The sequence below is a fragment of the Ailuropoda melanoleuca genome, chromosome 2 (genome assembly GCF_002007445.2).
Source record: "Ailuropoda melanoleuca isolate Jingjing chromosome 2, ASM200744v2, whole genome shotgun sequence".
Taxonomy (NCBI): Eukaryota; Metazoa; Chordata; class Mammalia; order Carnivora; family Ursidae; genus Ailuropoda; species Ailuropoda melanoleuca.
This window is the reverse complement of record NC_048219.1, coordinates 15,047,955-15,060,020: the sequence shown is the minus strand read 5'-3', so window position 1 is coordinate 15,060,020 and position 12,066 is coordinate 15,047,955. Positions and strand designations below refer to the sequence as shown.

The window sequence follows — 12,066 nt, the reverse complement described above, 5'->3', positions numbered from 1 at the left end:
CAGAGGTTTGAGAAGCCCTGGAGCAGAAGTGCTAGGATCCTGGGACTGCGTCTATTTGGGGCAGGAGCCTCGGGACCAGTGAGGCCCAGGGCATGAGGTGCCGGCTCCATCCCCTCCCAACTCCTAGATTTGTGTCCCATTGAATCCCAGTTTCTCTGATGGAGACCTACCGAGTCCCGCCTTGAGGGCAGGGGTCTTGCCCTTCTGTGTAGGGGAGGAAGTGGCGGGGGTGGGGGAGTCCGCTGCGGCCTCTTCCCAGTTACTGCCCCACACCGCCCTGCAGGAGACCAGCAATGTTTGAGGTGCCAGCAGCACCGGGGCTGTGGGGCCTGGGAGAGCTGCTCCCCTGGAGCCTCTGAGCTCTCTGGCTCCTCATTGAAATTCCCCAGACCTTTAGGGACCGCTGGGTTTTCCTCAGGCTCACTTGAAGTGGGATGGGGACAGAGTGGGTGAGGACAGCCAAGGAAGGGAATTTCATCCATTTGGGGCCAGTTGTTCTCTGCCAGTTTCCATAGTCACGCTGTGCTCCCAGCGGGGTTAACCCGTGTTTGAGACCGAACTGCAAGAAGACGCAGGGTCGGGCCCCTGCTGGTGAGAACCCCGGGGTGAGGTGGGGGACCTGTGGGGGTTGGGGAGGGTCTGGCAGGAGGCCACCCTCTGGGAGCTCCCCAGGATCATTTCCCAACAGTGCAGGGATTTGCATACTCCCTGGTTTCCCCATCAGCTCTCAGCTCCTGGAACCAGGAAGGCAGAGGAGGAAAGGGCACACAAGGCAACAGCCATCTGAGTCTGATCCCCTCAGCGCCTCGGTGGCTTGAAGTCGTGTCTCCGGATCGGCCCCGCCACCCTCGACTTCCCGCGAGCCCCTGTGAACCTTACACCTCTCTTGTGAGGCCAGCCAGGAAGCTGAGGCTCTAGGAGGGGAAGTGAGTTGTGCAGGGCCCCACGTCCAGGACTTTTCCCTCTCAGGCTGGCACCCCACGAACTGAGGGACCTTCTTGTCAATCCAGAGCAGCGCAGGGATCATGGTGTCTCATTGACAGGTGGCAACAGCCGAGGCCCTGTGAGGGAAGGTGCTTCGGCCCGCGGGGCAGGAGGTGGTCAGGAGAACTTCACGGTTAAAACCCAAGTCCTGGGAAAGACGCGTCCTGGGCATTGGCCCTGGCAGCCAGATTGAGAAAGTGGCCCAGAGGCATGGCTCCAGGTCCTGGAGGGCCAGTGTAGCCACGCTGAGGCTGCCGGGGGAGCACGGGGTGCGCGCTGAGGCCCACGGGGCCCGGGATGGACTCGAGCCTCCCCCAAGCCCAGCCTCAACTGGCCTCTGCCGCGTGGTCTCTGCTGCCCTCGTGGGGTCCTGTCAGGGAGCCAGCAGGGCCAGACGCAGCCTCCAGTCATGGGCCACTCCCAGCCTGGATGGGCTGCCCACTGCCCGCCTGCCTGGAGGATCCTTCCCCCACCCCCCAAAAGCAGAAACAGCAAATGACCAAGAGCTCGGGTCTGGTCAGGGGCCAAATGTGAGCCCTCCAGTCTATGGACAGCTGGCTGGTGGGATGGGAAGAGGGGTGCGGGCACCCTACTTCTCCTTCCAGGCCACTCCCAAGGCCTCGTGGCCTTCACGTCCCACATGGTGTACAGATAGAGGGGGCTTGGTGGGTGCGGCTGCTGGGGCGCCCACTGCTGAGCAGAGGGTGGGGGGTCCTTTCACGCTCATGCTTGAGGGAGTCTTGGTGGTGGCTGTACACCTAACAGGGTTGTGAGGTGCGGGCTGAGGGCACCCCCTGCCTCCCTCCCTCTCGGGCCTGAGAACTGTTGCAAACAAGTGTCTGGGGTCCTTCCTTCTGGTGTGTGGGAGCCAGGGCCCCAAAGTCGAGGGCCTATTCCAGCCTGTCCTCGTCTCTGGGACCTCAGGCAAAACACTCAGCCTGGCTTTGCCAGTGGCTTTGCCAGTGGCCTTCTTTCACCATGCCAGTGGCTGATAATGAACTGGACAGTCTGGTCTTTTAGCTTTCTGTCCCATAAAAGCAAACAAAGACCCATAAATAGGCTTTTAATCTGGAATACAGTACTTGACTGGAGAAAATATTTTATAAGGAAGGCAGACATTTCTTCATGAAGTAAAACCTTGCAAGGAGGCTGAAAAAATGGGCATGGGGTGCCTTGAGGAGGACGTGAGGGGGCTTTAAGTAACGTCTGCTGAGATCATTCCCACCTTGCACCTGGGTTCCTGCTTTAAATGCAAGCTTCTAAAGAATGCTCAGGGTGGGGTGCCTGGGTGGTGCAGTCGGTTGAGTGTCCGACTCTTGATTTCAGCTCAGGCCATGATCCCAGGGTTGTGGGATCGAGCCCCACACAGGGCTCCACACTCAGCTCGGAGTCTGCTGGGCATTCTCTTTCCCCTTTTCCCTCTCCCCCCAACTCGTGCTTTCCTTCTCTCTCAAAATAAATAAATCTTTAAAAAAAAATGTTCAGCGTGAAGAATGCAGTGGGGGCCCAGCGTGCAGAGAGGCAGCCAGTGTGGCATTTTCCTCCTCATGCTGCACAGATGTTCTGTGGTAAAGCGGTTTCTTAAAAAAAAAAAAAAATACAGATACTATAAAAGCTTCACAAACACTAAGTACAGATTAGGTGAGGTATTCAAATATAGAATTATTAAAACTGTATTTTTTCCATTTTCTCCTGCTGATGGTGTTTGGGGATCATTTGACAGCCTGGCTTTTCACTTAAAATCTTTTAACATTTGTATCTCATTTTTTCATCTGAAAAAAATGTATATTCCTGCCTGGCTTCCTTCCTTCTAGGGGCAGCTAAGAAGGTTGAGATGGTGAGGTGAGCACAGCCCACAGAGGGCAACACCAGAGGCCCTTTGATGAGCACTTACTATGTGCCAGGATTGGGTCATGTGGTCAACAGGCAGGCTCTCATGTCCTCCCTACAATTCTGTAAGGTAAGTACCACCATTATTACCCCCACTTCACAGAGGAGGAAACTGAGGCCAGAGAGGGGTAGTCACTTGTCCCTGAGGTAAAACTGGTGGCAAAGCCAGTTCCTCAGTTTGGGACCAGGACCCCTGACCTCCCGCGTGGGGGCTACCCTGGTGTCGCCTCTCCAGGCTCCTTCTGAGCCCCTTGCTCCACTCTGTGACTCTGCGGCTAGAACTCGGCAGTGTCTGGGAGGATGAGGCCAGAGCTGAGCACCCAAGGGCTCCCCAACCACCTCCTCTCAACTATCCTGGAAGCCCTCTTCCCAGCCAGATGGTTTTCTGTCCTCAGCTCTGGTTACAGGACAGAAAAGGGGAACAGCCCGATCCCGCCCCCATCCCCTGCCACCCCTCGCCACCCCACAGCCTCAGGACTTCAACTCCCAACTTTCCCCCCTGCCTGGCCCATGGCCTCGGTAAGGAAGGCCCTGCCCCCAAGGGACTGAGCGCCTTATGTCAGGTGCACACCTGCTGACCTTCCACTGCCCAAAGGCCCACTCAACCCCCAAGGACAACCAAGACCATCATCTCTTAAAGGGACTCACATTGTATTTTACTGACATGTTAAGGGAGGCAAGGACTTAAAGTATTTAACATTATACCTGTACACATACATATACGCATCCCCACTCTTGCAGAAGGGAGAGAGGACTTGGAGTAGAGAGGAAGGGGAAGAGAGAGTGGGGACAGAGGACCCTTGACCCCCGGTGAGGGCAAGGAGACAAGCGAACAGAGTGGAACAGAAGGTGGGTTATTAAGAAGCATCTTGCTTACTAACATGAAGCCTGGTGCCCTGCGAGAGCACCGATGAGGCCTCATTGGCGTAGAGGAGGGGCCCTTGGAGGGCAGGCACACGGTGCCTAACTAGCCAGCCGAGGCCGGCATCCCAGGGACGGGGCGGAGGTGGGGGGCCGTGCACAGGGCCCCCAGCCCAGGCCTCTCCCCACCGCCTCCCTCCCCGCCCTCTGAGAGAGGAGGGTTTGGGCTTCAGCCACGGACTGATGCCTTTACGGCAGCGTCTCCTTAAACTGGATACAATGTGTATCAACGGGGTGATCGCTCCCGCCCCACTCGGCAGCCGGCGCCAAGTGCCGGGTGGGCCAGAACCAATCCTACAGTATCTTTGGTTTATGGGTTCCCTTCCCTACTTCAATCCTCCCTCAGTCCAGCCTTGGGGGCGGCCGCCACAGCGCAGCTGGCTCACTCACTGGGGTGCCGGGGCTGGTAAGAAAGGATCTCTGCAGCCAGCCGCTGGGGGTCCAGGACCTGTGGGAAGCGCCCCATCACAGCCTCTACCAGGTGCGGGGGGAAGACCCCGCATAGCTTGGTGTACAGGCTGGCTCGCTCCTTGGCTAGGCTGCCAGCCCCGCCCCATGGGCCCCTGTCAGCCCCCGGGCCTGGCGCGGGCCGGTCCTGCAGGACTGGGGTGGGGGGGGGCAGCTGGTAAGGCTCAGACCAGTACTCTCGAGGTGGAAAGGCAGCCGGCGCGGGGGCATAGTCAGCAGGGACGCTGAAGTGGCCGGCACCCATGGCCCCCCCAAAAGCAGAGAAGGCCCGAGTGGCTGGGAGCTCAGTCCCGTACGGGCTGTAGCCAGCATAAGGGCCCCGAGGTGGGCCGGGCTCACCAGGGCCTCCTCCGCGAACCCCCCACAGTTCTGACATCTGGCTCTCCAGGGAGCCGATGCCCGAGTCCAGACACTCTTGGGAGGTGTACGGGAGAGAATCCGGCGTCTGTGGGAACCAGTCTGCGGGCCCAAAGCTGCCACCACTGCCCCCAGTATGTGGGAGGCTCCTGCCCGCTGGGGCAAAGGGCTGTGTCAGACCCTCTCGGTGCGGCCCTGGGGATGCCTGGGCTCCCAGCTTCTTCCCATCCAGGCTGCACTGCTCATGCTCTGTGGGCACAGAGCCGGGCTGGGATGAGGGTGAAGGCCGCTGGCCACTTGGGTCCTTGCCCGGCGCCCTAGGGGGTGGGAGGAGGGCATTGGCGCGGAGCTCGTCAGCCACAGAGCGCTGGGGGCGGCTGGGCCGCTCCGGGTGGAAGAACCGGCACTTGATCCCGTAGGTGCACTTCCTCCCTGGAAGACAGCAAGAGGGCCTCTGGGCGGGGGGGCGGGGGCTCCAGAACCAGGGCTGGGACAGGGATGGGGTGGCACAGGAAACTTGGGGTTGGGTGGTCTCCGAGAGGGAGAACCTGGGGCCCAGGTCTCTTACCGTAGGGACACGGCTGCTTCCTGTGCTCTGCTGTGAGTGGCTTCTTACGCAGGAAGTTGTCCAGGCTTGGCCCGTGACGGCCCAAAGGGTCATCGGGGGGCATGAACCTGCAGGGGAGGTGGGAGGTGTGAAGGGGAACTTCCCAGTGCTGAGCAGGGAGAGGGGCAAGCCAGAGAGCCTCACCAGAGAAACAGGAGGGAGAGCAGCTCCTAAAACTGGTGGTCACCCTGCAGGGCATCCCTGGGCCCCGGCGGGGGAGCGGGGGGAGCCCCAAGGGAGGGGAGGAGGCCCAGCCTGAGGGGCCTCGCAGGCAGTGGGGAGGCAAGCAACCTGAAAATCTGCATCTAAGGCAGCATCCACCCACTGACAGCTGATCAGGGACTGAGTGTTAGGAACCACTCACCATAGCCCATCGCTGATGCTCTGCCTGCCCCCCCCCAAACTCACCCCCTCCCCGTCCTGTCCCCAGCCTGACCCCTTCTACCTGGTGCCAGGTCCCTCTCATTCCCAAAGCTGCCTGGATGCAAGGCCGTGACCCCAGCAGAGCTCCTCCCAGCCACCCCTGACACCTGAGGACACATCTGGCTCCCCCCACCCTGGGGACCTCAGACCCGAGGGCCAGGACCTTACTTGTCATTGACGAAGGAATACATGAGCAGCCGCTCCTCGATGAAGCGCTTCCACTCCTGCCGCTCACTCTGGAGATCGCGGTACGTGTCGTTGGAGACCACGACCCCATCAGACTCAAAAGCCAGCTTCACGATGAAGCGGTCATCATAGCACACCACGCGCTTGCCACCGACGCGCCGGGACGGGGTAAACACCAGGATCTTCTTCTTCTCCAGCTCCCGCAGGATGTGCTGGTCTGTGGGACAGCAGCAGCTCAGGTCAGAGCCCGACCTGCACCCAGAGCCTCCTGCTGGCCAGGCACAGGGGCTCTGAATGCCAGGTGCACCGAGGCAGGAAGGGGCTGAGCACAGAGGAAACTGGGCAGAGATGCTGGTCGCTGCTTGAGGCATAGAAGCTGCCAGTCACACCCAAAGGGTCTCTCTTGGGGAGAAGCCCTGCTGGGGCAGGGAGGCCACCCCCTCCTGAGGTGCCACTCACCTGTGATGGGCACATCGGGCCGAGGCTGCTCCTTCCTCCATGATGGCACAAAGACTGTGATGTCCGTGTGGCCACGCTCCAGAAACCAGTTCACTGCCAGGAGGATGCCCCGGCAGGAGAACACTTCCTTATTCCCGTGGCTAGGAAGAAGAGGAGGGACAGGGTCAGCCTGTGCGGGTGCCTGGCCCACTCTCCCCTAGCCCTGAGCACGAGGGACTTGCTCCCGAGACCCTGGCCTGGCCCGGGTGGCCGAGCGGCTGGGCTCAGCCCACTGCCCTCTGGCCCAAGGCCTGCATTCCCTGCTGATTCCCACAGCGTCCGGGATAGCCTGACCAGGGACTTTCCCTGAGGTTCCATCTCCCGACAGTGAGGAGCCGCCCAGGAATCTTGCGGCACCCGCTCCCCATGTGGGGGAGGGTCAGGCTGCTTGCAACACACCTGGGGGTGGGGGAAAGGATCCAGGAGCCTTCTGGTTCCTGCCCCACCCGGGGGTGCTGGGACCACAGGGACACAGACGTACACAGGCACACTGAGTCACCAGTCCTCCCTCGCCCGCTGGGCGGTGTTGTGGGTGGGGGTGGGAAGGGACAAGCCCCCGCTAACTGAAGAGAAACCAGATTGCTCCGGATTAAACATGGATTAAAGTTCAGTCCTACACAGGCCCCAGGGGCTGGGACTGAGCAGGGCGAAGGGGAAGGAGGCATGATCCACTGTCCCACACGGGGCGGGCAGGCAGTGACAGAGTGGAAGAGGCACTCGGGAGTCTTTCAGTCTGAAAGTGAAAGAGCATGGCTTTTCCTCCCAAGGCTGCCAATTCCCCCAAATGCCTGGACTGCCCTGTTCTCTCCTCACCCCTCTCAGGAGGGCGGGAGCTGAGGCAGAAAGGCCATCTGGAAGCCACCCGGGGACTCTCTCTGTTAGCAGAGGGCTGGGAGGTGGGTCATCCCTGTGCTGTGATGTGACAGCTGGATGTCACCCCCTCCAAAGGTGGCTGGATCCAGAAACAAGCCCGGACGGGCTGCTGGCTTGCTCTGGCTCAGTTTCCCTATCTGAAAAATGGGCCTGGCAGTCTGCAGTCTCCTTAAGAAGGGCTCATGTCAGTGGCATCACTTTCATGTTTGAGGCCAGAGACAGTCCAGCAAAGTGGAGGTTCCAACTGGCTTCCTGGGAGGGTTAAGAGGGGGCCGGGGGCTCCCGGGGAACAGTGGGTGTTGTAGAAAGCTTCCATGCCCAGGCTGGGGGCGCTGGACAGGGCCAGCTACAGCTCCCTCCCCAACAGCCCCTGCCCCTCACTAACCCCTCTGGGAGCAGCGAAGACGCTCATATTTGGCAAATAAAACAGAATAAGCATTACACAAAAGAGGCAAGTCCATGGGCGACCACATCCTGTGGGTGGCTTTGGAGGGGGGGTGGTAGTTGGAGTCCCAAGAGAGGGTAGAGATGGGGGTGGGGCAGCTGGGGGGCACAGAGGCTGTTTGGGGGAGAGGCTGGGGCTCTCAGGCTGAAGGTCTCCATAAATTGTAGGGGAGGCTGAAGTCCAGCTGAAGGCAGTGCTCATCCCCACCAGGTGGTGGGGCCTCCCCCCTGTCCACCAGCCTGCCTATAATAAAAGTTAACATTTACTGAGAGCTGGGAGCCAGGCCCTGATCTAAGGGCATTAGCACGGAATCATCAGCAAGCCTCTGAGGAGGGTCCTATCGTTAAAGGCCCCTTTCCGTTCATTCCCATGAGAAAACCAATCCACAGGGCACAACCACATGCCGCGACGGTGGAACAGAGACGCAGCCCAGAGCCTGTGCTCATAACCACCACCAGTGCTGATGCTGACAGGTACGAAGTACCAACACTGGCGGTGGGGACAGATGGGGGTGAGTGGGCACCGAGCTCCTACTGGAGGCCAGACGAGTCCCACACCTGCTTTCTTCATCCTTACAAGGCCACAGTGAAGGCAACCGAGGATCCACAACTCACCTAAGGCTCCCCAGCTAGCGGGAAGAGAAAGAACTTGAACCCACATCTGGGGCCCCTGGCTCGTCTTCCTGGTCCTTAACTGCAAGACCTGAAGTTTGTACAGCAGAAAGAAAAGCTCCCAAATTTGCATCCGAACAAAGTGTTAAGAGGTAGGGGCAGGCTGGGAACAGGAGACAAGGATGCATCTGGCCAAGTCCGGCTCTTCCAGAGTTCACCCACGTGAAATGGCACTGCCTCTGAGAAGCCTTCCCGGACCTTGCAGGATAGCTCGGATCCCTGGTTTCTCTTCACAATGCCCAGTGCTTCTCCCATCACATTCCCCCCTCCCCCCGGGCCTCTGCTCCATTGTAGGCCAGCATCCGCAAGCTCAGGGACTTAATCCAGGATAGCCTACTGCCTCTGGGCATCAAAAACCTGGGCTGGGGACAAGTCTGCTCGCAGCTGTCCTAGCCCCTATAATACTCCCTAGACAGGTAGTGAGAGCCTGGCTTTTGGAAGGAGCTGAACCCACGAGATAGTTCTGCAAGTCGAGCCAGGCCAGGAGTGCCTCCCTAGAGCTAACTTTAGTCCCTCTTGCTGCAATGGAGGAAGCTCTGCTGGCACAGGAAAACCAGACATCCTCCCTCCCCCACCGCAGTCCTGTTTGCCCAGAAGGTGGGGGGGTCCCCCCAGCCTGGCTAACTAGACACTGGCTAAGCTGTGTGATGATGTAGGGCACTCCAGCTCGGCTGCTCCCACCCGAGGACAGAGTGCAGGGCCAGGCCAGGCTAGCCAGGTGAAGAGTTCTGCCTGGGCTGGGCCCAGCTAGAAGAGAAAAATTCCCTTAGAAGGAAACAGAGGTGAATTTCCCCGTGATTTGCATACAGTGGGGGCTGGCCTGCCTGCCCTTGAGGGGGGGAGGGGGCAGCAGGGCAGGAACCCAGCAGCAGCTGAGACAGGAAGTTTGAGGCTGGAATTCCCCTCCTGCTACTGCCCCAGCTCAGAAACCCCCGCAGCTGTGCCTCCCCAGCCCGCTCCTCGGGCCACCCTCTCCTCCCGCCCAGGCCCCTCCTCCTCCTGCCAGGATACAAACACACAGAGCACATGGCTGTCCCCGGGGAGGGGCGGAGTGGGGGGTGGAGGTGGGGAGATGGTCTGCACCGGATGGCCCGGGCCAGCGCAGCCTGATCAAGCCTCCAGGGGAAGAAGTCACAGACCTGCACGGCTCCTGGGCCAGCCACAAAGCTCCTGGAGCCAGAGAGGGGACCCCTCTCAAAGCACAGGTTGCGACCTGCTGCCGCTAGCAGCGGGAGCCAGCTTTACCCAACCTCCTGTGGAGGCTCAGCCCATTTCAGAGACAGGAAGATTGATCCAAAGGTGGCCAGAACGGCCACCTGCACACCAGCTGAGCTGGGCCAGGACCAGCCTGACAGCCGACTTGGGTTGGGAGTGGGAGGGGCCAAGGGCACTGAAGCCTTAAGCAGCCTACCTGAGAGACCCTACAGGGCAGCCAGGGAAGGAGCCCTCCCCAGGCCCCGACCAGGGTCTGTGGGGGGAGGGGGTCTTCCTGACAATGCCCACTGGAACTTTTCCTGGTGAACGATCCACCCAGCCCTGACCCAGAGGGCGGGGCCTGGACTGAAGGGAAGTCTGGGCTCCCTAGTGTCAGCCCTGGCCCCCCGCTTCACCGGACCCCATTCCCTGTGACAGTCTTCTTGAAGAGGGGAGGATTACTGGGGTGGAGTCCTGGCTCTGGCCCTCTGTGGCCCCTGGGCCCAGGCTAGCCCAGGTGGCTTGGCTGTAGCAGGGGCGACCCAAGTCACAGCTGACTTGCCCACCCCCGTCACCGCCTGTGTAAGCCAGATCCTGGAGGACATGCTTGGTCACAGCGACAAAAGTCTCAGTACCCGGGCCTGCTTCCTCAGAAGTCCAGGTCTGGCACAACAAGGCCTCAGAGGCCCCAGACCCCTAAGTAACGGTAGTAACAACTACTGCTTACTGAGCTTATGCTTCTGTCCAGGCTCTGTGCCTCCACTCCTCACAATGTCATCTGAGCAGAGGGTAGTTGGGTCTCACTGACGAGGAGAGAAAGCTCTGAGACATTAAGTGACTGACTCCTACACGGGCGAGCTGGCCCCACGGTCTAATCCCTTACACCATACTGCCTCGTGTTGCAGGAGAGGAACTGAGACTGTGCTGGTCTTCAGGCAGAGATGAAGAGCCCAAGGTGAATGCCAGAGACAGAAGGACCCGAGTTCGAATCCCTGCCCTACCACTTACCAGTGGTGTGTGCCCATGGGCCCATCTTTGAACCCCTGTTCTCACCCCTAAAACATTCCTAACAAACCCACTTCCAAGAAGCCATGAGGATTAAGGGAGAGCTTCAGTCTATGAGAACAGTTCAGACTCTTTCCTGAAGGTCCCTCTACCAGAGACGCAGAGACACAAGGCCACCGTTCCCCGCCACAGGCCCTGGTCTTGGCCCGGGAGGTGACACGTACCTCATGGCCACGTTGCTCCCGTCGATGACCACAGGTCTCAGGTCACTGCCCTCCTTGTTCTCCTCTGGGGGTGAGGGCTCCAGGGTGGGAGCCTTGGGGGTACCCCCACCCCGGGGGACCAGCGGGGGCTGAGTGCAGGGGTCCGGGGAGGCCTGGCGCTCCCGCTCAGCTGCTGACCCATGTTTGACCAGCTCGCCCAGCACTGTGTTGGTGTCGGCCTGCACCCCCAGCTTCTGCAGGACACTGTGGATCTCAGCGGAGGAGTAGCCTAGCTTCCGGAAGAAATCAACCTTCATCTGCAGTTCCACAGCCGATGTCTCCTCAGTGCTGGGCTCCTGAGCCGGCCTGGGGGTACCTTGGCAGCCGTGGCTGTCAAGTTCCCACACACTCATGGTGGGGCTGGCTTTCTGAGTGGACCTCTCTCCACCTGCCACTCACAGCTCAGACTGATGGAAGGCACTTTGTCACAGCTCCTGGAGGACAACCGTAAGAATCAGAGATGGGAGGGGCTCTCTCTCCCACCCCTCTCCAGCCCCTACCCTACCCAACAGGTTGAGGCCACACTGACCGGTGGCACCAGGCAAAGCCATCTGCATGTGTCACCTCTCCTACCCTCTCAAAAGCTGTCCCAGCTAAGTCATCATTCCCACTATATAAAGGATGAAACTGAGCCACAGACTTCAAGAACTTAAGGTCATCCAGCTGTTAGCTGGTGGCGCACACACTTGAACTTAGGCAGCCTGGCTCCACCTCCTACCCCGCCCCCAGCCCCACGGCAACCCAGGGGACCCAGAAGTCCTGCGAGGCCTCGAAGGACGTCGCCGCGCCCCCACAGCTGCGGGGCGGGGCTCTCTGATGGAAACCGGGGTTGGAAGTGCGCTGGAGGGGGGAGGGGGTGCCGGGGGCTTCCCCGCTGAGGCCATCGCCTCCGCTCGCCCAGCGCTCCGAGCCCAGGCCCGGGAGGCGCACGGCCCGCGGCCAGACTCCCGGGCCGGGAAGGGGGAAGTTTCCGGGGCGACCCACCGGCGAGAAAAGTTGCCGGGAAACTCTGGTTGGCCGCCGGGCGCGGGTGACGCGGAGGCTGTCGCGGCCCGGAGCCCCGCGCTCTCTCGGCTCCCCTCTGGACCTTGGGCTCCCTCTCCCAGGCTCCCCCAACTTGGGCTAAGTTGGAGGGGTTCCCGAGAACCGGCGAGATCGGAGGGGACCCGCCCCACGTCCCTCCCCTCCGGCCGGTCCCAGCCGGAGCCCTCCCCGCGCCGCCCGCCCTTCCCCGGGGCCCTCACCCCCGCCCCGCCGCGCGCCTCACCCCGCCGAGCGCCA

At 60.7% G+C, this 12,066-nt stretch overlaps 1 protein-coding gene across 1 annotated transcript; it reads right to left on the bottom strand.

Annotated features, from left to right (window-relative positions):
* Positions 1-3,503: 3,503 nt before the first annotated feature.
* Positions 3,504-12,066, bottom strand: ZC3H12A (zinc finger CCCH-type containing 12A). The gene is made up of 6 exons (XM_034649436.1): positions 12,053-12,066; positions 10,747-11,219; positions 6,296-6,435; positions 5,819-6,053; positions 5,189-5,295; positions 3,504-5,052 (listed from the first exon to the last, which is right to left on the bottom strand). Exons 2-6 carry the CDS (start codon positions 11,136-11,138, stop codon positions 4,178-4,180), a joined length of 1,749 nt encoding a protein of 582 aa, XP_034505327.1. The 5' UTR covers positions 11,139-11,219; positions 12,053-12,066; the 3' UTR covers positions 3,504-4,177.